This window comes from Ictidomys tridecemlineatus, chromosome 8 (assembly GCF_052094955.1).
Source record: "Ictidomys tridecemlineatus isolate mIctTri1 chromosome 8, mIctTri1.hap1, whole genome shotgun sequence".
Classification (NCBI taxonomy): domain Eukaryota; kingdom Metazoa; phylum Chordata; class Mammalia; order Rodentia; family Sciuridae; genus Ictidomys; species Ictidomys tridecemlineatus.
Window position 1 is genome coordinate 349071 of NC_135484.1, and position 25592 is coordinate 374662.

General features: G+C 43.6%; 2 protein-coding genes across 4 annotated transcripts; one reads left to right on the top strand and one right to left on the bottom strand.

Annotated features, from left to right (window-relative positions):
• Nucleotides 1-300: 300 nt before the first annotated feature.
• Nucleotides 301-16817, top strand: Tbp (TATA-box binding protein). The gene is made up of 8 exons (XM_005342493.5): nucleotides 301-455; nucleotides 3467-3633; nucleotides 6276-6670; nucleotides 8734-8821; nucleotides 13780-13871; nucleotides 14431-14598; nucleotides 15551-15645; nucleotides 16191-16817. The coding sequence occupies exons 2-8, from the start codon at nucleotides 3580-3582 to the stop codon at nucleotides 16268-16270; spliced, it is 972 nt and encodes a 323-aa protein (XP_005342550.1). The 5' UTR covers nucleotides 301-455; nucleotides 3467-3579; the 3' UTR covers nucleotides 16271-16817.
• Nucleotides 16818-18077: 1260 nt separating this feature from the next.
• Nucleotides 18078-24499, bottom strand: Pdcd2 (programmed cell death 2). 3 transcript variants are annotated; one of them, XM_078018653.1, is made up of 6 exons: nucleotides 24172-24496; nucleotides 23770-24006; nucleotides 22868-22999; nucleotides 19920-20023; nucleotides 18879-18992; nucleotides 18078-18691 (listed from the first exon to the last, which is right to left on the bottom strand). In XM_078018653.1, the coding sequence occupies exons 1-6, from the start codon at nucleotides 24452-24454 to the stop codon at nucleotides 18533-18535; spliced, it is 1029 nt and encodes a 342-aa protein (XP_077874779.1). In that variant the 5' UTR covers nucleotides 24455-24496; the 3' UTR covers nucleotides 18078-18532. The 3 variants fall into 3 exon arrangements, with proteins under 3 accessions (XP_077874779.1, XP_077874780.1, XP_077874781.1); XM_078018654.1 differs by lacking the exon at nucleotides 18879-18992 and having other exon boundaries at nucleotides 24172-24497; XM_078018655.1 differs by lacking the exons at nucleotides 18078-18691; nucleotides 18879-18992 and adding an exon at nucleotides 19057-19334 and having other exon boundaries at nucleotides 24172-24499.
• Between the last annotated feature and the right edge of the window lie 1093 nt (nucleotides 24500-25592).

The window sequence follows — 25592 nt, forward strand, 5'->3', positions numbered from 1 at the left end:
TCTATGATTATGATTACCCAACTTTGCAGAAGACACCGAGTTGGAGTTGTTAGCTTCGAAAGGGTACACCACTAGTTGGTTAAAAAAAGAAAAGAAAGAAATCCAACATTTAAAAACCAGTATTCTTCCCGCGTCCGGCAAGGACCAATTAGAAAAGGTTCTGGCAAGACGACCCCGCCTCGCCCCGCCCTGTCCCGGAACTACCAAAGAGCTCCGCCTGGCGTTTCCCTTTCGTCAAACGCCCCGAGAAACGACGGAAGTGACGGACTCCCACGCCTCCTGTTGACGCCGCGCGCGCAACCCACTGAAGCCGAAGAAGGGACTGGCGGAAGTGACATTATCAACGCGCGCCGGGAGTTCAGTGGGGTCGGCCAGGGTCGCCGTGGCGGGCGCCGGGGCCACCTGCGGCTGAACTTCGTTTGCGGAGGTGCGTCGTTGTCTCTGCAGTGACTCAGGTAACAGCCCGCTCAGCTTTCCCTCCTTCCCGAGGGCTTGGGCCTCCCCGACAGCGAGGCCCGAGGGCCGCGACGGGCGTCTCGCCGGGCGGGCGCGCAGGCCCGCGGGGCCGTTGCTCCGCTCGCGCTGCCGCCCCTCACGCCTGTACCGGCCGCTCGGCCGCGGCTGCAGCCCAGTACCGGCTCCGCTGCTATCCGTGGGCCGAGCGCGGGGTGCAGGGAGCATCGAGGACGCAGGTCTGCCTGCCTACGCTGCCGCTGGCTAGAGGGCAGGTTCACCTGCCGGAGCCCGCCCGCTTTGCTGCCACAGGGTGGGTTTGTCTCGAAGTCATGCTCCAGACCTAAACATCTGGTCAAGGTCTCCATCAAGCCAGCATGGGTTCTGAAAACATGGGGTAGGCTTGTTTGGGAAGAGATTTATGTCTGAGTTATCCAGACGTAGCTAGAAGGCTGTGCAGAATTTATTTGATCACTTCCCAGAAATACCTAATTTAATACTCCGGTTTCCATGAGAAGATGACGTTGCAAACATTCCTTTCCAAGGATAAGTGCAGTACTCAACGTGCGATTGTATGGTACAGGTGAGGAAAAATGGTCTGTGTCATTGTTGAGAGGTGAGCTCTGAATAGTTTGCTCAGGTCCCTAACCTTCAGTAACCAAACCGTTCCTTCTGGAGACTTTTAGTGGTCTGGAGACAGCAGAGGTTCCAGATAAGTGCATCATATGTAGGGCTTTAAATTCTGCTTTCATTACCTCTCTACTCAACCATAGCACTGACTCCTTGAAGTGAATTTTCAGTCTTCAGTTTTCTCTTCTCAGATTTAACCACACTTGCAAAGTAGATCTAATTCATGCTGCACTTTGAAATCCTGTAACTGTTCTTACTGCCTATGTATGTAATAACATCTAAACTCTGGTAGCGTGATCTCCTATGGCTACTGTCTCATCTCCTGCAGTGACGTTCCAAACAGCCTAATGCTAACCTTGTCACTCGCACCCTGCATGCTTTTCTTTTTTTTTAAAATATTTATTTTTTAGTATTTGGCGGACACAACATCTTTGTATGTGGTGCTGAGGATCGAACCCGGACCGCACGCATGCCAGGCGAGCGCGCTACTGCTTGAGCCACATCCCCAGCCCCCTGCATGCTTTTCTATCTTTGTCTCTGTGCTTCATTTCTTTTGACTGAAAAGTTCTACTTGCCTTGCTTGACACAGTTAGATGATCCCTGCTTTGTGAAAACAATGACCTCTCTTCAGAGTTCTTGATTTTAGCCTATGTTGTCTTCTCTTCCACAGAGGATGTGCATTTATTCACAATCACCATATGCCAGGCACAGAGATAGGTGTAGAGATTTCAAAGACATAATGTGCTGGTTTCTGCTCTCAAGAATCTTAGCTTACTTGGGGCATACTCTCTGCTGGGCTTACCAAGTTTTTATAGTACTTATTTGCATGCTCTTCATGTTGAACTATTTGATGCCAGGGCCTATGTCCCCTCCATCTTCATATCTTTTATGCAGCACTTTTATTGTGATAAAGTAACAAGTTCAGAAAACATAATTTTCTTATACCTCTGATGTATTCATTTTCAGAAGTAGAGCTCTTGCTTGCTTTCTTTGATTAGATTTTTCAATGATGAGTTTGTAGGATAAGTAGTCTTTGGGGGTCCAATTTTTCATTGCTTTAGCAAATATCTTAGTGCCTACTCTGTACCAGCACATACTTTAAGTGAATGTGGTTTGTATTAGGGTTCTCTAGAGGAGCAGAATCAACAGGAAGTATAATTATAAAAAGGGGACTTATTAGTTTGGTTCACACAATCAGAAGCTGAGTGGTCCACAATGCCAGAGAGCTGGAAGAACCAGTAGCCACACAGTCCAAGAGGCTGAAGCCCCAGAACAAGAGGAATGAGCAGTTTACCTCAAGAATGAAGGCTTCTGGGTAATCACTAGCAGAACACAGCAGCAGTCAAAATTCCATTCAAGAATCAAGCTTGCATATCTTGGTGATTCCTTGTTCTTACAACTTTTATTCCATCTAAGCCATCATCCTATTGGTTGGTGGTGCCCACGCTTAGGAAGGATGTCCATTTCAGTTGGCTGTCTCACATGCCAGTCATTCCTAGACATACCCTCACTAACACACCCATAGTCCTCTCAATACTTGGCATCTCTTAAGCCAACCAATTTGACAATTCAAATTGACCATTACATGGGTCTTTGGACATACAGCTTTGAGACCTATAAGTTCTGTGCAAGAATATCTTATTAGATGATAATAAATGTTTGGACTGAATTATTGTAGTAGTAGTTAACATTTGGTCTGTGCTTACTGTATAACTAGGTATATTTTGATCTGTTAACTCAGTCAATTCTGTGTTGATTCAGTCAGTTCTCACAGCAACACTGGATAATTTGTGGACCCATTTAAACAGGCCACAGTCTTAAGGATTGGGAATGTAGCTCAATTGAGAGTGCTTCCCTGTCATGAGTGAAGCCTGGTTAAGATTATGACATTGATATCAATACAGTATTTTTACTTATTGATGTATCACACAATTTCTACAATCTTTGATTAAAGTAGGAGCTCAAAAAAAGACCCTAAAAAATATTGGGTTTGATTCAATATTTATTGGATCTTATGCCTAAGACATTGTGGAGGATATAAAATTGGGTAAAATATTTAAAACCTGAACTTGAACTTGGCTTCTGTATAATTATATACTACACTTGCTATATATATATGTAATGCTTAATAAATGATCTGCTCTGATAAGACAGTTTGCTTAGCAATTTTTTTTTGAGATGTTTTTCCTCATTAGTTTTTAATGTTGGTTATGACGTCTTAATTTTGAGTACTGTCAGACTATTTAAATTAATCATGTAATAGAACAAAAGGCTGTAGGCTTGTGTTGGTTTTCTTATTTGTGTTTGGGTAACCACAAAACTGTGGTTATAAGACAAGACAGGTTACCTGTGCTCTTAACATTAAGCTTGAAACTTTTCCAAGGAGCATTGCTGTTTTTCCGTGTGTGAGAGTAACCCAGAGCATTGAGAAGTTGCCAAGAAGAGTGTGCTGGGAATGCTCCAGAAACTGATCGAGTGCTGAAGAAAGTGCACATCATGGATCAGAACAGCAGCCTGCCACCGTATGCCCAGGGCTTGGCCTCCCCCCAGGTAATGCAGCAGGTAGGGGGTGGGGCGCATGTGCCCACAAGGGACAGCACAGTCCCAGGGCCATTTAACCACTGTTGCTGAAAATGGGCTTGTGTTTTGTTAGCAACTTCCTTTGGATTGTGAAAAGTTCTGTTAGGCTTTGAATGGGCAGAGGAGTGTTTTACTTGGGAGTCTGTTTGGAAGCCGAATTACACGTTTGTGTATAAACACTTTGTCTTTTGATGAACACTGAGGATATTACAAATGATTACAGGGTCACCCTCACCATATTATTTCCTAGTTTTTTTTTTTAATAACTTTATTTATTTTTAATGTGGTGCTGAGGATCAACCCCAGCCCTGAATTATTTCCTAGTTTTAAATACCTCCTTGAGGTACGGTTCACATACAAAAACCCCTACCCATTTTAAATGTGTGTTTTGTAGTCAGTTCTGTAAGTTAGAACACTTTCTTGATCCTAAACTCTGCCTCTTTGCCCCCTTGTTCCTGCTCCCCAGCCCTGGTTGCTGCTCAGTCTACACTTCAGTGCTGAAGATCAGTTCTGCACTGATTGTTCTGCACTGATTTCATGGGGTTTTAATGTGTTTTCCTGATGACTAATAATCTTGAGCATCATGTCAAAAATTCATTGGACGGTTACATATCTTTATTTATAAAATGTCCGTCATATTTGTTGCCCAGTCCAGGGGCAACAAAGCCCAGATGCTCTAAAATCTCACATAAGTGAAGTCACACAGTATGTCTCTTTGGTTGGTCTCTTTTCTTTGCCCTGTGTATGGTTTATGTATTGGAGTATGATCCCTTTTTATTGCCAAGCAGCGCCCTTATCTGTTTGCTAGTTGCTGCTGTCTGGTTGTATCTTGGGTAGATACTCAAAGTGGCATTATGTGGCCATGTATGCGGGTGTCCATTTTTTACTCAGAGGCTGCCATATATGTGCTGAAGCACTGTCCTGCAGACCCCCAGCTGTGGGAAGAATTGTGTTTTTAATGAATTTTCCTGAAGACTAATAATCTTGAGCATCATGTCAAGTATTCATTGGCCAGTTATATACCTTTATTTATAGAATGTCTGTTGCCCAGCCTATCACTGAGCTACATCCCCAATCCTTTTAATTTTTTTATTTTGAGACACTTCTAACTAAGTTGCTGAAGCAGGCTTTGAACTTGGGATCTTCCTGCCTCAGCCTCCCAAGAGGCTGGGATTATAGGCTGCACCATTGCTCCACCTTGTTGACTAATTTTTTTTTTATGAGTTTTTTGTTATATTTTATTGAGCTGTAAGAACTCCATGTAAGAACTCCATCCATTCTTTCTGAAGTACAATTTACCAATTTTTCTTTGTTGTTATCACTTTTGTGTCCCAAGAAAACTTTGTTTACCGTAAATCTTACTTACAGATTTAGCCTTACTTGTAAGGCTAAATCTGTAAGTAAGATTTTCTACTTACAGATTTAGCCTTACAAGTATGTCTGTGTTTGTTTCATGTTAACTTTTATATATGACTTTAAAAAAAGTAAGACAGACCTTCTAAGCCTTAGTTAGTCTCAGTGTTTTAAAGGTCTATAGCCTGGGTTTTTTTTCAAGTCAGCATTTTTATAGAAATAAGTGATAGTTGCAGGAGAATTACACTTGTACTGTTAAGGCCACAGTATAGATCTTGCCCTCTTCTGGTATTCTCTTCTTGCCATTATGTTGCTAAAACAATTTATCTTATGCTTCTTGGCAAATAAGTGGTGGAAATGAGAAAGAATCATTGCTCTTTTTGGGTCTCACATATATTTGATAATCTAATAAAACCTGTGGACCCTCTCCACAGAAAAACACAGGGTTGCACATGATGTTGAGGTTTGGAATGCTATTCCCAGCTTTGTAGGCTCTATGGATCTTGGTGAGGGGAAAGCGCTGGGCTGGGTCTCAGTGTTTTAAAGGTCTGTAGCCTGGGTTTTTTTCAAGTCAGCATTTTTATAGAAATAAGTGATATTTGTGGCTCATCTGCCTTTGAGGCTTAGACCTGGGTGAGTCGCTCACCTTCTCTGTTCTCATCTGCTTTCCTCTCCCTTTCTCAAAGGGTTGTTGAAAGACAGATAAATTAATAAATGTAACAATATCTGGAAAAGTTTGGCAGCGTTGTAGAAAAGTAGACTGATAGTATTTGATAGATTGTACTGATTCACATTTTGGGGAGGGCAAATGATCAACCTTTGAGTAGTGTTCTAGTAATCCTCTCTGGTTGCTTCAGTGTCTCTGGTGTGTGTGCCTGTCATGTGGATGCCTCTAAAATGACTATAATTGATCATGTATAGGGGAACAGATGCTCCCCAGGTGCTGGAGTGGCATTTTAAATAAGGGTACATCTGTCTAATAATTGAGACCATTATTATTCCCTGGTCATGCTACAAAGGTTAAGCCACTCTCTCAGGTTCTCTTGTGGTAAGTGGTTTCCAAGTCCTGAGCTCTGGTCTGCTATGTCCAGGATTAAGGAAGAAATCACATTTCTGAGAATAGCAAGTACCGTCCCTGTGATACTTGGCAATTCACTCTTCTAGAGCATCTTGCTTCATGGTCTCCTGCAGCTCCACCAGGAAGGCTCACAGATGTGCAGCAATAGCAGCCTGACTCTCCCCACCTTTGTTCTCTGCAGGGTGCCATGACGCCTGGGATCCCCATTTTTAGTCCCATGATGCCTTATGGCACGGGCCTGACGCCCCAGCCTATTCAGAACACCAACAGCCTGTCTATTTTGGAAGAACAGCAGAGACAGCAGCAGCAGCAGCAACAGCAGCAACAACAACAGCAGCAGCAGCAGCAGCAGCAGCAGCAACAACAGGTGGTGGCCGCAGCAGCGCAGCAGTCAGCACCCCAGCAGCCGGCACAGGGGGCCTCCGGCCAGACCCCACAGCTGTTCCACTCACAGACTCTTACCACTGCACCCTTGCCGGGCACCACGCCCCTGTATCCCTCCCCGATGACCCCCATGACTCCCATCACTCCTGCCACACCAGCCTCGGAGAGCTCTGGGATTGTGCCACAGCTGCAGTGAGTAATCTGTGTTGTGTTGCCCTAAGGTGGAGGAGCCTTTGACTGTGCTATGTCTGTGTCTCCAGAAGTTGCACAGTGGTGCTGTGCTCCCCAAAGAGAGCCGAAGTAGCTTGAATCAGCACCCTCCGCCCCCCATGGAGGGCTTTCCTAGCATCCTCAGAAACTGCCCTTTTCCTGCACGTGGGCGTCACACTGGAGCTGGGTGTGGTCGATGTTGCAGATGTCACCTCCAGCTGATGCACCGTGGGTTAGGCACAGTTCAGCAAGGTCCTGGTGGTCCCAGTTTTCCATTTTATTATGAGGATTGCATACAAATCTGTGGTCTTCCCATAAGGCGAGAATGACTATTATTGTCCTAAGTGAGTTTTTCTAACTTGTAGTGGGTCCTATATGTAACAGGATAGGGAGGCAGGAAAAATTTCCTCTTCCTGAAAACCAGGCAGATATTTCCAGGTAGTTGTCCATGAGAAGCATGTGATTTTACCTTTAGGAAGCTAATGAGCTATAAGCTGCAGACGCTCTTGTATGGCTGCCCCCTCCCTGTGCTGTTCAGAGCTGATGATCTTTCTGTGCTTAGTCATTTTGTTAATTGCATGACTGTCATTTATAAGCCATTGCTGATCATTTTTGGAACTAAGTAGTGTGTGATCATAGATCTGATTGTTACCCAAAGTCCTAAATATGGGTTCTCTATCTTTTTGACCCCACAGAGTTTTAAAAACAAAATCATGTTTATTTTTGTGGCTTTGGAGTGATAAGCCCTGCTAGCTCACTTTTCTCCTTGTTGTTCCCATAGTCCTGAATGCTGTTGACTTCCATGGGCATTCAGGATTGCTCAGTGGCTGAAGTCATAAATGACACCTGTTGGGGGTGGGCAGTGGTTTCTGACATTCCCTGGACATTTAGTCAGCTAAGTTACTTAGTTTTCACTGTCTATTCAGAGCCCTATTGATCTAAATGTTGTAGGTTTGTGAAGAGTTGAGGTAAATATTTAATGAAAACATATAAGAATGCATTTACCAAAGATATGACTGAATTTGTGATAGATGCACCAGAGTTTATTTGACACAGTTTGTAGATGGATTCATGTTGAAGGCAGGACTGTACGTAGAGTGACAGGAAGGAAGATCTGATGTAGAAATGTAGAAATGATGTAGAAAACACAGCCTAATTGGCTTTAGGAGTGTGTATCAGAAAAGACTACTTACTGTCCTCCTCTTAGTAAATTATGAGCCATCCAGTTTCAAGAGAACTGCTTTCTGACAGTGATGTTTTTTCACTTCAGCAGTGAAGGTAGGATCTCTCCTTCCTGAATTCTGGAATCAGAATTCTTAGGTGGTAAAGATCTAGGTCCTTGGTGTTGGTCGTTTCAAGTCTATATGCTTTCAAATCCAGGAAAATATGGAACAAAAATTCTGAGTTTGCCATGTTTTCCTTTTTATTTAAGTTTCTAATGAAGTTGATTTTCAAACCTGTCTTTATTCTTTTGTGAGTTATTCATGAAACAATTCAAGAATGCTAAAAAATGAAAAGGGTTCCTCAGTCCCAGAAGGTTATCTTGATTTACTGAGGCTAATCAGAAGAGAAATCAGGCCCCTTTGCTTTGCTAAAGAAACTGAATTCTTGTTCTTCCAAAAGATAACTTACTTGTAAAGGACTGAGGAAGTCCTTGCCCTCCTGTTTTCATTACAGATAGTGATTTAGGATGGGCTGGTGCTGGCTCTCTGGGAGCAAGCCAAGGAAGGGGTAAGTGGAGGGCAGGGGTGGAAACAGGCTCAGGTTCTGGCTCCACACTTGGAACACACGGTGCTCCCTGGAAGCCTCCATTCTTTATCTGAAGGTGTGGTGTTGGCAGTTGCTGCCTGCTGGTGTGCTGTGAGTTTTGAAGCCAGTGTGTGAGGTGCTCAGCATGCCATGGGATCCTTGATAGACACTCAACAGGGTCAGCAGTTCCTTAAAGCCTAGTGAAAGAACAAGGCTCCTAGATCAGCATTTAATACTTCATTGTGTAAAAGTTAAATAATCTAAATCATCATGTTTTCTTTTCAAATTTCTTTCAGAAATATAGTATCCACAGTAAATCTTGGTTGTAAACTTGACCTGAAGACCATTGCACTTCGTGCTCGAAATGCTGAATATAACCCCAAGGTCAGAGCATTTTCACGTATTTCAAACTGTTTGGTAAAACTGAATTTCCTTATAGTTGTCTCTGGGTCAGAAAGTTGTATTGTCCTTAAGGTTCTTGATAGCAGCAAAATGAGGCTCTAGGGGAAAAGGTATCATTTTAATATTTGAGGTTCAGTGAATACAAGAATTTCATTCTATTCACATTTTACTTTGTAGCTGCTAAATGTGAGTCCCTTGGGATTTAGTACTGTGCAAGGTGAAGCAAGTTTATATACACTTGTCAGACCACTCGAAGCTGGAGAGCAGAATCTGAACCCATTTATTACATTATGAACCATTAAGAATGGCAGGGTGGGGCTGGGGATGTGGCTCAAGCGGTGGCGTGCTCGCCTGGCATGCGTGTGGCCCGGGTTCAATCCCCAGCACCACATACCAACAAAGATGTTGTGTCCGCCGAGAACTAAAAAACTAAAAAATAAATATTAAAAATTCTCTCTCTCCTCTCTCACTCTCTCTTTAAAAAAAAAAAAAAAGAATGGCAGGGTGTATTTCCTTCATTAATCCTGTGGGAGGGGTGTGAATGAAGCAAGGTAAGCCAAGAGTTGGTAGTTGTTGAAATTGATAAGGATAAGACAGCATATTGTGATATGGTCTTCTACCTTTCTATCACTTTTAAATTTTTTGTAGTAAAGAGATTCTAGGAGAGATTACTGTGCCAGTGGAAGTATTTTCTAACATAGTAAACCTTTGCATTGAGAAATGAGTGGACATTGGAAGGAAGTGCCCAGGTGGAGGAGCTCGTCCTGCAGAAGCAGGGCCCTGCATTGGAGCATGTACACCAGAGAGGCATCAGGTGCCAGGGAGACCAGTGTTGACTCGAATGCCTCTAACAAAAGAAAACAAATTTTATGTAAGGAAAAGAAGAGAGAGGAGGAGAAACTGGGACTGTTTTAAAATGTGGTCTCTGTTTTTCATCGTTAGATAGATGCTGGCCAGTCAAGCTGTTCTGTCCTGTGCAGCTGGGCAGATCAGCAGAGGACACATTGAGTTACTCTTGGAATCTTAAGAAGCCCTGGGAGTGTGCCTGAGTTATGCGTGTCTGCTGGAGTCACTGCCCACCTGAGTTTGCCCAGTTCGCGAACACCTTGCGGGTGTGCCTCAGCTCTCACCTTTGGGTCAAACTCCCAGTGCAGGTTGAACTTGGGTATTGTGCTTTCTCCTGTGATTTCCTTGGTCAAATGTCTTGAAGCAGTAGCTGTGTAGCAGCATCTAAGCAGCTGGTTGTTAGGAGGTAGCAAAGGGCAGGGCAGTCGTAACTATCAGTAAACATGTGGAACTGACTTTTCATCTAATTGGCTGAAAGCTAACCAGGAGAATAACCATCACAAATCAGCTTGGTTACTTTCAGCTAACCAGCTTTTTTTTTTTTTTTTTAATTGGTTAGTTGGAAGTATTTATCCAAATAATACAAGGTGAACAAACTTCTATGCAGATTCTCGTGTTGGGCAGTGAAAAGTTGGGAAAGTTCTCTTACCTAGACCTCTGTTAGCCAGTTAGTTTTGATAATTTGTTGGACTTCTAAAGTTCAAGTTCTTTCACTATGTTTCAGTTTTGATAATTTGTTGGACTTCTAAAGTTCAAGTTCTTTCACTATGTTTTGTTTATTTTTTTGCAGTGGTGGTGGCGGCTTATGTGTTTTTCTACACATGTATAAGTGAAATTCAAGGTGATTTTGGATGAGATTGGCCATTTTGAGATATTTAGATAAAATATAAGATATATTTTATCTAAATATAAAATATATTTAGATAAAATATAAAGCAAAGATGATGATTGACTTTCTGCTTCTCCCCTGCAACCTGGAAGAATAGCAGACAGATTATCTTTTTGATGCCTTGGCAGCAAAACTGACAGCGAGAGTTCAAATGCAGGCTTGTGTTCTCCAAAGTCTGGTTTCCTCCAGCAAGTCCTTGGTTTTTAGTACTTTAATTGGGGTAACATTTTATTTTTATGATGACATACTGCAAAGGCTCATCTACAATTAATGCAGCTATTTATTTGTGAACATCTAATAAGAAGACCTGTTAGTAACACTGTTTCATATGCAGAAGTTATACTGTATCAACATAGTTGCATCTTGATAATTTATGTCTGTGAATGAGAAGAGTTTAGTTTATTTTGATGGTCAACCCCTTTTCAGGCAACAGAAGGGAAATAAAGGAGCTGGGTTTAGTACTACTAGGAGTAGTACTTCCTAGTGCAGATGTTCCTTAGCTTGTGAGGGCATTTCATCTCCTCCTGGGCCCACCACCTGCCCTCAGATGACTGCCCTGCCAGTTTCCCTCACCATGGCTTGGCTTAGGGACACTGCCAGCTGCTGTCACCCAGCAGCTTGATAGTATTGTACTGTGTATGAACTGTGGTGTATGCTGAATGTGTGTTGCTTTTACAACACTGTAACACTGACGATCCAGAGCCACACCTTGGTGAGTTGGACATGATCTGTGCACAGGAGGCAGATGAGGGTTGTTGCCAGCTGTGGCAGATATGCACTGTGGGTGAACAGCCTGTTGGACTTGGGTGCGTCCCAAATCCCCAAGGCATCACGAGACCTGGACCTTTAGTACAGTGAGAAACCAGGCATAGGTGGTTAGAGTCGTTGTGCTGATCAGTCAAGAAAGAAATCAGTTTTCAGATTTGGGGGTGTTTTAGTTAACTAGTAAGTTGGGCTACTTAAAATATGGAATACATTAAATATGCCTAATTATTTTAACCTCTTTGGGTCTTCTAAGTGTCCATTTAGGAAAATACAGGAGTTGTTTAGGTGTAAAAGGGATCTAACAATTTTATTTTGAATTGAGCAAAAAATTTTTTTAAAAAAACAAAGTATATCGGGGCTGGGATTGTGGCTCAGTGGTCAAGAGCTTGCCTCTCACGTGTGAGGCACTGGGTTCGATCGTCAGCACCACATAAAAATAAATAAATAAAGGTATTGTGTCCATCTACAACTTAAAAATTTTTTTTAAAAAGTATCAGAATTATTGGACTTTTTTGAGGGTTTTACCTTTGACTTTAAAATAGGTAAATATATAAATATATATGTACATATTATGTTGAATTAAAACAAATATGAATAAACTAATAGTTTCCTTAATAAGAAAACAAAAATATCTCCTTGACTATAGTACCTCATATGGTCTCAATCATTTCTGCTAGTTAGAACATAAAAAATGAGATAAAAACTATTCAGTGACAGGAATTTGTATCTTTATCTTAAATTGTCCAGTAGCCGAAGATGTTTGTTCTTGGTCTTAAGCTCTCAGGGAGCTAAGCTGAGGCACCATCCACCATTATCCTGTCAGTGAGTATGCATCACACCAAGCACCTGGAGATGAGTCTTGGTCATCGCAGTCTGAGTTCAGTGCATCATTTTTCAATCTCTAAGGAAGTGCTGGTAGTTATTTGACCAATTAAAAATATAGAAGAAACTTAGGAGATTCTGAGTAATTGGGCTTATCTTGGGAGTCATGCGATCTAGAACATACTGCTAGCATTTTTGTGAGTAAGGAGGGGGGAAGATGCAATAGTTTTAAATTAAAAGTGTCAAAGCAATCTAATTTGTCAGTGAGTTATCTTGGGGGTTGGGAGCATAGCTCAATGGTAGAGTGTTGTCATGCCTGAGGCATTGGGTTCAGTCTGGGGCAGGGGAGTCATCTTGATTAGAAATATTAAGGATCTTTTCTTATTTAATTATTAATTAAATTAATTATTAATTAAATTAAATATCATATTTCAGCTGATACGATGGTGCGATGGTCACACCTATAATTCCAGCTACTTGGGAAGTGTAGGCAGGAGAATCGCCAAATTTCAGACCAGCGTGAGGAATTTAGTGAGACCCTGTCTCAAAATAAAAAATACAAAGGACTAGAGATAGAAGGCCCCTGGATTCCATCCCCAATCCCTAGTACCAAAAGAGAGAATATCATATATTAAAAATTTAAGCTATTTGAAAATAAAATTTTGCCTTGTTTTTTGTAACTGAGGCCATTAACTCAATCCACCATTGAAAGATTTTCCCTGTGAATTAAAATGTTAGCAAGAAAATGTTTTAAAAGAGCCAACATGTTTAAAACATAAATAACAGAAAAGTAAAAAACTTTTTTTTTCTCACTTTGCATTTATAATTGTTTAATATTTTAGTATTCTAAAGGCCAGCTCCAAATAGGATCATACTTCATTACATATTGATATACTTATAATCTGGCTTATTAATCCTCTGAGGAAGTAGAAAAGGCTTACTAGTTTATTTGACTGAAGGTTTGTATATAAACTGAAAATTTATATTTACAGATGCTAGTCATGGTAAATAGCAAATATTTTGTTTTTTAAAGCTTAGTCGCCCCCCCCCCTTTTTTTTAGAGAGAGAGAGAGAGAATTTTTTAGTATTTATTTCTTAGTTTTTGGCGGACACAACATCTTTGTTTGTATGTGGTGCTGAGGATCGAACCTGGGCCGCACGCATGCCAGGCGAGCACACTACCGCTTGAGCCACATTCCCAGCCCCGATAAACAGCAAATATAAGATAGAAATAGTTTCTGGTGTTTATTGAATATAAAGTACTGGGTTGAGAGTGTAGCCTGGTAGCACAGTGCCTGCTTTGCATGCACGAGGCCCTGGGTTTCATCCCCAGCACTGCAAAACAACAGACAATAAAAGAAAAGCAGAATACCCAGAGCCAATTTGTGTAACTGTTAGCTTTGGTGGTGGGATGCATGTGTGAAAGAACATGGCAGACCTTGGTGTGGCCTGGTCTCATGGTGGCTGTTCTGTTGCCTTGACCTATACAGAAATTCAGAACAGATAATCGTATGTGCTGGATCTTTCCTATTTGTTGTCATATTCTTTGTCACTTTCTAGTTCCAGCAAACCCAACAGTTTGGATGATCCCACTAATGCTTCTCTCTGACCCTTTTAGCGGTTTGCAGCCGTAATCATGAGGATACGGGAGCCGCGGACCACAGCACTCATCTTCAGCTCTGGGAAAATGGTGTGCACAGGAGCCAAGAGGTAGTTGAGGGTTTCCTCTCCTGTTGCACAGTCTCGTGGCTTCTTGTTGTTGAGCTCACACTTCAGCAGGTTACTTTCCAGTGCCACCACATTATGGTTAACCTGGCATGTGATTCTACTCACTTCAGATAGCATTGGTTTCCTTTTGTTAACATTATCATGAGTTTAGACACATGTTGCAGCACTTATTCATCCATGCAGTTCAGTTGCATTTGGGGTAAGATAATGCAACATCAAAACTGCTGATGAAAAACATCCCTATGTAAAAAGTTTCTGAATATCAAATTCATGAAGAACTGTGGGTTAAGAGAGACAGATGGTAGAAATCTGTGGGCCAGAATGCAGGAATGCAGCAGTTCTGGCAGTCTGGCTGGTGGAAAGACTGCTTGGTAGGTCTGCAGTTTGTGAGCACACAGCAGTACTCGATGATGTTGTCAATGAGGGTTGATCTGAGTGAAAGGTTTAGTTAGTTTGCTAATTTGGACTTTTTGTGTTACTCATCTAAATAATTATTGCAGCTGGCTTCAATACAAATAACTTGCTTTCCCCCTTTGTCTAGTGAAGAACAGTCCAGACTAGCAGCAAGAAAGTATGCCAGAGTTGTGCAGAAGTTGGGTTTCCCCGCGAAGTTCTTAGATTTCAAGATCCAGAACATGGTGGGGAGCTGTGATGTGAAGTTCCCCATAAGGCTGGAAGGCCTCGTGCTCACTCACCAGCAGTTCAGCAGGTAAGTCTAAGGTGTGCTGGGTAGCCTTCGGCCAGAAGTCCATGCTGAGGTAGTGTGTGAACACAGGTGTAGTACTGGACTGCTGCTGTTGCATCTGCCTCTTAACCTCCCATGTTACTGAGATGACTCAGTTGCTTTAATGGAATGAACTGTATTCCACTTGTGTGTCCTTATCATTTTGTTGCTCAGTCAATACATTTTAAACACACGGATAGGAGCTACAGTCCCTTGTGTTGCTTTTCCTGCAATTTGATGCTCTTCTTTTCATCAGCATTACATCAGACCTACGAGCAGAGTCACCTCTAGTTGTCCCTGCTGCTTGCTGTTGCAGACTCATGGGGCAGCCCATCATGCAGCCTCATCTCCCTGCTACCATCTTCTCTTCTCCATTGACCACCACACCACTTGAGCTCCGCCCCTTGTGCCCCAGGGGCACATGTTACTTCCCTGGTACAGTTTCACTTTTCACCTGGGAAACTCCCCACTATGCCACTCAACACACAGACACAGGGTGACATCCTACTTTCATTCTCTGAAGCAGCGAATGTGAGAGACCAAGTTCATTGGGTAGCCAGCGTCACTACGGGTAGGTTCCTTCTCAAGCTGCCTGGCCAGTACTGACAGCTTAAGGAGGCAAGATACCATCAAAGGCGGTTGTCACTCTCAGCTCCTAGAAGTACATAGAAACTGTAGTAAGTGGAGATGTCTTGCCCAGGATGAATGTGGACACAGATCAGGGAGCAGAATATAGACACAGCTCCTGTCTTACACAGAAAACCCAATTCAGTAGAAAGAGACAGGCACAGGAGGATGGCCAGCTGGGCTTCCATGTTGGACACGGTGGCCTGGCCTGGTTTGTGCACCTGTTCAATGCTTCCCTTGTTCAGTCCTCATTCCATCTGGAAATACAAAGCTCACGACTTCTAACTTGTTTCTGCCATTTTCCTTCTAGTTATGAGCCAGAGCTATTTCCTGGATTAATCTACAGAATGATCAAACCCAGAATTGTGCTCCTTATCTTTGTTTCTGGGAAGGTTGTGTTAACAGGTAAGGTGCAGTGGGGAGCAGTATTTGCAAGTGTGAGTTTCGAGGGTGGCTTTTCTGGTGGTCCTTAGCAGTTGCCTTTGCCCTATTCCTCTTTCACCTACCCTAATGCTGCCAAGAAGCGTGTGGACCCTTTGGAGGGGAAGTGCGGCAGCCTCCAGCAGGGAAGGGGCAGGATGCCTATCTTTTGTCATTGGGGTTAGCCCTGTGACTTGTGACACTGAGGCTTGTAAACAATACCATTTTGAGGCAGCAAAGGAAGACTGAGAAGAGCTTGGCTGGAGGCAGCCATCAAGGTGACAGTGGTTCTCCCTGCCTGCCTTGTGCCTGGTGTCATCTCCAGCTGCATTGCCTAACAGTGCATATTGTTTTAGAAATAAACTTAGAACCTCGGCAAGGGGCCCTGCCAGTAGTGTTTCTATGTCTGCAACTGTTAATTAACTGGGTTTGGAGAGAATGGTACTTGGAGTTTTAAAGAAGTGATTTTTCTGTCTCACACTGCTGAGAGATGCCATTTCACACTCTCTGCTCCAATATGTCCTTTGTAGGTGCTAAAGTCAGAGCAGAAATTTATGAAGCGTTTGAGAACATCTACCCCATTCTGAAGGGATTCAGGAAGACTACGTAGTGGCTGCCACCACCATACTTGCCCCACCCACTTGCTTTTCAGCGAATCAGCTTGGTACTGTTCCTGGGCTCTTTCAGGTGCAGCCTGCTACACCAGGCCGATCTTTTGTGGCCCTCTGCAGGATGTGGGAGGGGCTGCTGCTGCTCTGGGCCTCCCGCAGCACTGCTGAGAGTTGCACGCCTGTGCTGCTATGTGGGCGACGCCGCCCATTTATTTATATTTAGATTTCAAACACTGCTGTTGGCAAGTTGGTTGGTGTAAGGGACAGAAGTGTTAAAGCCACCTGTACAATTGGACTTCTTATTTGTTTAATTCCCCTGCCCCCATAAACCTCAGTTTTTATATTTCTACCAGAAAAGTAAAAAATCTTTTTTAAAAGTGTTGTTTTTCTAATTTGTAACTTTAGGGGTTATTTTTTGTGCCAGACACATTCCGCCTTTCCAGTATTGCAGGACAGAACAGATGTATTAATGAAAACAAATGGCTGTACATATTTTTCTTTCTTCAGAGTACTCTGTATAATAAATGCAGTTTATAAGAGTGTTAATTGTTGTTATGAATGATACCTTCCACGAGTCACGTGGTCTCACTGTTTAAAACACCTACTTTAGACACAGTGCCTGAGATAGCTTTGGCATCTGCCTCTGTCTGCACTTGGCATTGCATTCCTGTGCACAGGGCCCGAAACCCACAGTTCTTCAGGCCTGTTCCTCCTCTAGAGGTGGGGCTGCCTTCTGCAGGACCCACTTCAGCTCACAAAGCTGCTGAGGGGCAGAAGGCCTCATCCTCCAGGCGTGGGGCTGGTGCTTGGTGCATCGTTTCTATTGAGGGCTTTTTATTTTTCATTTTGAGACAGGGTCTTGCTAGGTTGCTAAGGCTGACTTTGAACTTGTGCTAGTCCTGCTGCAGCCTCCTGAGCCAGTGGGGTGACACCACGTCCAGCTAGTAAAGGCTTTTATTTGTTCTTTTCAGATGGACATAAGTTCTTGGGTTTCATTACGTATTTTTTTTTCCTTTTGTAAACCAGAGTATGTATAGTAAAAAATACATCACACACAGCTCAAGGAATGTAATCAAAGAGACGTCTGCCCTTCCTTGCCCCTCTGCCTGTTTCTCCGGGGTAACTATATTCCAAGCCTTGCCCTCTGCAAGTCTGTCCTTTGAGGGTGCTATGATACCACTTTTGGAGAAATATATTAAGGTATGTGTTTGGTTTTGTGCCTTTACAGTCTGTTGAACACATCTCCAACCTGCATTAGTTGCACCATGGTCATTCCTGTTGTGTCCAGAGCTCACTGCTATACACAGGGCTTCAGGGAGTGCTGCTGTTTTGGACAAAACTCTCAGATGAGAACTGCCACGTTGAAGGTCATTTATACATTCTTAGTGTTGATAGGTCATACCAGGTTACAGCCCAAAGGCAGCAGTGTATAGAATACCCTTTGCTTGTATTTCTGTCACATGTGAGCATGAAACCAGCCTTGGCTACTTGTCTACAGATAGACCAGAAAGAACGTGGCCCATTTGAAGCCAACCATTGCTTGCCTTGGGCTGCTCCCTGGCAGGCAGGCACTCTGTCCAGTTCCTTGATGAAGACAGACTATGGCGTCTGTCTTCTCTGTAGGCAGGGCCCCTGGCTGACAAAGGTCAGTCCTGGATGGTGCCACTTTCCTTTCAGGCTCTGTTGCTGCTTTAGTTCCTGGGTATCTCAATGTGTACTGTCCTCAAACAATAGTCCATTAGAATTTTACCTAACACTTTCTTTGCCTTTGCAAATACAGGTGGAAAAGTGCTCTGAGTGAGATGGTTTGACTTAAAAAGGCACAAAACCCATTTTATTATACAAGAATAGTACACAGTAAAAAGACTATTTCACTTAGTCCCACTGTTCATAGGTAAACCAGTTCATAGTTGGTGTGCAGCTTTATATTCAAATTTATATTTTTGTACATATACATGTATAAATATTTTTACAAAAACACATATCATGATATAATGGTCTCTTGGTGTTAATTTAGACCTCCCGCTCATTTGGTATCCGTGTTAAGTGTGTATCATTAATAACTTTTCACTTGGATGTACCCAAATTCACGTAATTCCATTACTGGACATTGTTTTAGAAATATTTAACACTAAACAAGGCCCCAAGCCACATCTTTGTTCCTCCATCTCTGGTACAGTTACTTTCTTAGGGATAAAATCAGAGATGGAATTGCAAGGCCGTAAGATGTTAGTAACCTTTTTTAGGGCTTGAAGATGTCTTTAAGGTGTATCTGTTACATCCTGCTTCCATACAAATTCTTCTGTGTAGCCAGTGCCCAAGCTACAGTTCTCGGCGCAGGTGAAGACAGCCAGGATGCCCCAATCAACACTCTTGCCCAGTCTGTCTGCCTTGAGGTGGTTCAGGAGCTGTGGCATGACCTGGGGAGGGTGACATGGGGGTGAGTAAGATGCCTCGTGGCATAGAACACCATCTGCTCCCATCACCACAGGGCACTTTCTGTATTACTACTGTCCCATGGGCACCTGCTATTTTGGTAAAGTTTCTAAATGTTCAAAAACAAAGCAGGGTGATTATACACTAAATAGTCCTAACTTAAGGCCATACCTGGAATTCAAATATTCTCTTGGCACCACAGGGACAGTTGGGAATATCCTCCTCTTGAGGGATGTTTTCACCAGAAATCCAGATGGGCTCAGTACCCCTGCCGTATCTGAGAATCTAAAATCAGCAAGGACCACATTCAAGCAGGAACACCTCACCCAATGGTTTCCAGTGGTAGAAATTTCTGATTTATCATCTAGGGGGCTGCACAGGCTCCACAGTGTGTGATGTGGCTCTGACCTGAAAGGCAGTTCACGGTGTGTACGGTAATGCTGCCTCAACTGGCTCAAAGCTACTTTCCTACATGATGCCTTCTCTTCCTAGCCCATCAGAATCCTCATCTAGGAAGTACATTGTGAAGGGACTAAAGCGTGTGACTCCCCTTCCTATACAAAATGAGTTGGTACTTACCTTCAAACACATGTAAGGAACTTGAAGCATTTCCAAAAGGACAAATACCTAGTGAAACACGGTGCCTATAATAAATTCATTGAAATCAGCTTCCCAAAACAATCAAGTGGCTGTCTTGTTAAAAGCAGAATCATTGCTAAAAACCACCTTCTTGGTGTTTGTAATATAGGTCAAGGTCAAATCCTTCCTATAAATTGATTCCGGGACTGGTTTTTAGGAATATAGCTGAGTTATTTTAGGTATGTATTTGTGGTGAAGGAAGGAAGTTATAGAGGAAAGTGTTTATCTGTTGGAGAATTGGCTGTGTGTGTGTTTGTGTGTGTGCACGCGCGCGCGCTTGCACACAGCCAGTGGTGCCTAAATGTCATGTATCTTAGGCAACACTGCATCTCTCATGGCTGATGCTTTCTTTAGAAAATGAATCCTGTGTGATAAACAGTATACCTTTAGGAATTCAGGAATGTGAAGTAGAGAATAAGTGCAAAAGCACCTTTCTATGTGCCCCATCTGTGCAAATACCACAGTAGCAAGATGTCTGTGGACTTTGAAGGAAGAGACTAGCTTAGGAGTCACTTCTCAGGAACCACACTCACCAAACAAAACAGAAGTGAAGAGGTATAAATTCTCTTTTACCTGCTCTGGTTCAAGGGCTATCTGAGCTTTGAACTTCTGGAAAATGTTATCTTCCCTGGATTCATGCTTTGCCATGGAATCCAGTTCTTCCTCAAGAGCTTCATCTGGAAAAGCAACACAGTGACTTTACAGAAACAGGAAAAATCCCACATGGCAACAATTCACACATGTGAAGGGAACCCAGTTCTAACGAACAGCTTTCCCTGTTAACTCACACATTAAAACTGGTGCTTATTTCTAGGTGCTTCATATAGTAGTACATCATTACTATGCCTGCTCCCAAATTATAGACGCAAGCCAAGCACCCTGCCCAACACACAGGACACCTAACCAACGTGCACCCTCCTTATGGCTACTCTCAAGTCTCCTTGCACACACACCCAGTCACCCAACACCCATTTTCTGTTGCACACTCATTCTTGGGATTCCAGCCACCCTGAGACTGGTGGCTGCCAAGGCAACCTTTTGTCTGTAATGTATCAAAACACTCTGATCAATATTGACTTACATAGGCTGAAGTAACACTTCACCACTAATAACATCACAAGAGCACTAATTAGTGGCACTCACTGGCAAGATGGAAGGAGGGACCAGAGCAGCCTACATCCAGTGTAGGAGAAAGCTTCAGTGTGACCTTATATGACATTCTGATGTTCCCTCTGGCTTCCTGCCAACCTCTTCCACTAAGGAACTCCAAACCTAGGTTCAGGATGACATCCCCCCATGGGACACTTTTTTTTTTCTTTTTTTGCATTTTGTTATGGAAAAGGTTGAACATGTGTAAAATTAGAAATACTATAGTGAATCAGTGCCAACTAAAACTTCAAGGCCCCAACTCAGTTACCCTGAATGAACCCCAGACATCTCACTATGAATATTTCAGCTACCCACACCCTTGAAAGACACAAATTTTCCTTTATTTACAAATTCCAAAGTATCATCCTTGAGCCATGCAAAGTGTTTTAATACTGGTTAGCATTCTTATGCATGTTCAGATTATCCTGTGCCACTTGGAGCCTTTTCACATTAGTTCTTGAGTTCTGACACGGCCCTATTAGTCTTTGCTCCCTTGATCTCTGGAAAACTGTTCCAACACCATTTGAACCTAGCATCTTGTGCTTTTTTCCCCTATTCTGGAACCAACCACTTGTCCAAAGAAACTAGTGTTTGTTTTAAAGAGAAATAGTATTTATGCATCAAGAATGCCTATTGCTGGGCTGGGGTCATAGCTCAGTGGTAGAGTGTTTGCCTAGCATGTATGAGGCACTGAGTTGGATTCTCAGCACCACATATAAATAAATAAAGGTTCATCAACAACTAAAAACATACTTAAAAAAAAAGACTTCCCACTGCTACTGAATTGATTGTTTTTATTTCTAAGCCTTTGTAGCAGATTAGATAAATCAGAAATTCACAGCCATGCTTTCAGTATAAACTCAGACCTAAAGGATGTTCATTTAATCTTACATTTTCCATCTTTCTTCCATGCCCAACAGACCAACATGGTGACTCATCTGCTTTATTCCCTAATACACAACCATCTCAAAGTAACAGTAACACCAAAGCTGTCTTTTCTCTATTGAGGTAGATCCTATCAGGGAGGTACTGCTGAATCACTGTTTCCCAGGAATGTAACACAGTGATAAAACACTTGACAGGCACACACAAGGCTCTCAGCTCAACAGTACCAAAACAACAACAACAAAACCCCCACTATGTTTCTAAGTAATTTAGAATAGTTTTAGAGTGGTTATGAGACTAATTCATTTATTTTTGATTAGTGACTACTTTTAAAATTTAGTTTCACTTCATGGTTATATAAATCCTTACATGCGATCCTTATATAGTGGCAGCTATATGAAACAAGATGCCAAGCCCAGCCTTTGCCTTCCACCCCTCCCATTTTCCTGAAGGAAAGCATTTTCATGACTCAATGTTTAATATTTCTAAAACCACAAGCAATAATGAACACACATACAAATACATGCACCCCCACTCCCACATTTTTCTACACCATCACAGCACCTGAACTTGCTTTGGTCGTCACAGGGAACCTGACCTCCCTAAGCAGTATCTGGGCTCCTCCACAAGACAACCCAACACTGGAGGTTGCTGCTTCCCACTGTATTCAACAGCAGAAGCAAAGCACAAAGCAGGACTCTCAATAAGAGTTCTGGACTCTATGAGCTGACTGAACTGTAAACCAGAAAGCTGACATTCTTAGTTTCAGTTTCTGTAATCCTGTTGAAGTGGATAAGAGTTCAGGTTTTAGAGTTGGCAATAACTAGGCTCCAGCTTGAATGATAACACCTATCAGTTATTTTGACCAGAGCATGTTATACTCAGAACCTCAACTTCCTCACTAGCAATGTGGGACAGCTTCAGGATGTCATTGAGAATGTGTACAGATGGTCCCTCAGCTGAGTAAGTGCTGGGTACTCATCAGCACAGACACTACCCAGAGAATGAACTCCAGAGAAGCTGATACGAGCATGCATGTAAAGCTGGCAAGATGAAAGAGAAACCAAACACCACCAGGTATTCTTACTATCTCCATCTGGGGGACAGATCTGGGACCCAAGATAATCCTCCAAATTTCCAGCACCCAGCATCTTTTTTTTTTTTTTTTTGTAGTATCGGGGATTAAATCCAGGGGTGCTCTACCACTGAGCTACATCCCCAGCCCTTTTTATTTTTTGAGACAGGGTTTCATTAAGTTGCTGAGCCTATCCTTGAACTTGCAGTCTTCCTGCCTCAGCCTTCCGAGCAGTTAGGATTCCAGGGTTTTGTTGTGGTACCTGACTCACGCCAGGGAGGTACAGGAAGGGTATTTTCACTCGACAGCTTATGGTCTCCAAATAGAGTCCGTTCCTCTCAGGACCACTTTTCTTGACGTACTGAGCCCTTTCTACCATATTTTATCATGAGTACCCATGCCGACTCCTTACCCATGCTTCCTGTGATCTCAAAGTCTTCTTCCTTTTCCACAACTTCAGGCACAATCTCCTCCTCTGTTTCTATGACAATTTCGAATTCAGGAAAAAGGAAGTTGTGGTCTGGAACTGTATGGTCCAAATGATCTAAGACAAATAATATTAACAACATCATAAGTAACCATTTTTTTTGAAGACAATCTATACATTTTCCATTTCTAAAGTACCGCCTCATGTCCTTGAGTGATTTCATTGTTAAGCCAGGACAGGATGTGCTCACAAACCTGGGTGGGCAGGTCAGTCGGCTGACAGCCTCATCATGCAGTCAAAAGTCATGACAACATAAGAACATGAGGCTACTGCTGGCCTAACTCAGCATACTGTTTTATGGTAAGTTGCTTTTTTAAATAGGAGTGTGCTGTAAGACAATAAGAAGTAAACTCATAAACAACAGTTACTTGTTATCAAGCAGTCTGTACTGTGCATGATCACTGCAATGCTGTTACACAACTGGAAGCACAGTAGGCATATTTACACCAGCATCACCCCAAACACAGGAGTCTTGTGTTGACCACTAAGCAAAGTATTAAGCTCCTGTAGACTTCAGGGATCACTATTGCAGGTTGCCTATTGTTAACTGAAATAATGTGTGACTATATTATGTTTTGCATAGTAACAGTTTTCCCTACTAAATTTTGATATATGTAGTGCTGGTATTTTAGATTAGGATCACAGATTGTGATTAGAGCAAGGCTGGTCACACAACATTGATGAAGACTTTACTGTCACTCTTATGAAAACATTCCTATTACCAGCAATGAAGTTTCTGAATTGTATTCTGGTTTCCAATGTAACCTGGAAATATTTGTGTTGGATGAAACTAAGAAACAGATTAAAAAAGAAAAAAAAGGACTTACCTTGGGTACAAGCCTGCTTGTGCCCCAACCTCCAGTCTAGCGTCTGATGCTCCTTACTGCAATAGTGTGCTTGGTGGCATCTGGAACACGTTTTAGGGCCTAAACAGCCACAAACCCTGCAGAGATGAGCGCCCGACTTAAGTTGGAGACACACAGATTCTGTTTCTGGGGAAGGGTTCTCGGATGGTGGCTCATAGGAGTAAAACTCATTTTTCCTGGGTAGCTGATTCCTAAAAACTAAGAATGAAGAGAAAAGGAATAAAAACGTCCAGCGACACAAAACAGTAATCCAAACATATGAGTCTCGATGCCATATGCCTTGTAAAATGATTTACTCATTTATAGAAAGGCATTCATTTAAAGCTGGAGAATTTCGCCACTCGCGCCGGGGCCCCGCCGCACCTCGTAGGCCGGCGCAACAAGGCGGCTCGCGGCAGCAGAAGAGGAAGAGGCAGCGGTGGAAGGCGTCGGCGCGGCCCGGCAGCGGCGCGTACACCTGCAGCAGGAAGGCGAGCGGCCGGCCGCAGCGCGCGCAGCCCAGCGCCGCAGGCCCGGGCAGCGCGGCCTCGCCCAGCCACGCCGGGCGCCCGCCCACCTTGCTGGGGAACTGCTCGCTGCGCAGCCTCCACGCCGGCGCCGGCTCCGCGAAGCCCAGCTCCACCCGCCGAGCCGGGGCTGCCGCCATGGGGGCGAGTGCGGGCCGCTGGGCCGGAAGCGGAACTCGCCCAGACCGGAAGCCGGAAGTGTGGCATCGCTCGCAAGGCGGAAGTGCGGCAGGACCGGAAGCGAAGGTCGGCTTCCCTCCGGAAGGCGCTAGTGGCGTTGGGGTACCTGAGTACGGGGTGCTTTTCATGAGTTCAGCTGGGAGGCAGCAGGACCTTCTGGTCACCCAGTGGGCCCTGCAGCCATGCCGGCGGTGGGGCGAGGCCTTCAGGGAGTAGGGCGTCAGCCGCTAATCCCTCGTGGAGGAAGGTAGGTTAGGAACCGCGTGGGAACTCCTCCGCCGCAGAAGGGTCTAGCAGTTCCCCGAGGAGCCCTGGAATACCGTATATAACAAACGCTTTCGGCGGAGGAAGGCGTGGGCAATCCAAATTAAGTGATTTTGTTTAAAATTTATGTCGCTCTTAATTCTTATACGATGCACTCCAGCAGCACAGTGTTTAAAGCATCAGGTTCATAGTCTTTCAGAACTGGGATCTGAGAAACAGGCGACTCGATTTTAATTGCAGTTGTCAGATCAAGTGGGGCTGGCAGCAACCAAAGGGTTTAAAAGGGCCGCTGAACAGGCTTTATTGAGGTATCACTCCCGGGCGGAACTCGATCAGACCCACAGCGGGCACAGGAGAAGGGTCTGAGGAGAAACCTCGACTGGACCGGACTTTTATGGGGCTTACAGCAGGAAGGGAAGGGCTCGGGACAGGAAAAGGTATTCACAACGTCTCTTGCCCCCTTGGAGTTGGTCAGGGGAGATGGCTGAACTCCAGGATTGGTGGGGGGGTCCTGCTGATTGACAGGCGTTAGTCAGGAGATCTGACAGGCATTTCCACCCGCATCTGATTGATGTTCTTTTCCCTGCGCTGCTTTGTTCTAAGTCGCCACCACGACCTAACAGGAGTCAGTGGTCTTTTCTTGCGTCCTGGTCGAACAGTCCCCTCCCTTTCCCTCCCACCCCTATTCAAACTCTGATTCTTGCCATCAAGTCAGAAAGGTTTCAGATGTGTCGCTCAGAGTAATGGAAATGAGTTTATTGAAGGGATAGAAAAGGGGACACTCTCAAGGGAAAAAGTGGGTCCTTTCAGAGAGGAGAGGAACAGCTGCCCTCC

Coding starts and splice junctions, on each gene's coding strand:
- Tbp (XM_005342493.5), top strand. CDS start 3,580: ATGGATCAGAACAGCAGCCTGCCACCGTATGCCCAGGGCTTGGCCTCC. Junction 8,822..13,779: donor ATGCTGAATATAACCCCAAG/GTCAGAGCATTT, acceptor TGACCCTTTTAG/CGGTTTGCAGCCGTAATCAT. Junction 15,646..16,190: donor TGGGAAGGTTGTGTTAACAG/GTAAGGTGCAGT, acceptor TGTCCTTTGTAG/GTGCTAAAGTCAGAGCAGAA.
- Pdcd2 (XM_078018653.1), bottom strand. CDS start 24,454: ATGGCGGCAGCCCCGGCTCGGCGGGTGGAGCTGGGCTTCGCGGAGCCG. Junction 23,000..23,769: donor CAAGCAGGCTTGTACCCAAG/GTAAGTCCTTTT, acceptor TATTTGTCTTAG/ATCATTTGGACCATACAGTT. Junction 18,692..18,878: donor AGAGAATATTTGAATTCCAG/GTATGGCCTTAA, acceptor CACCCTCCCCAG/GTCATGCCACAGCTCCTGAA.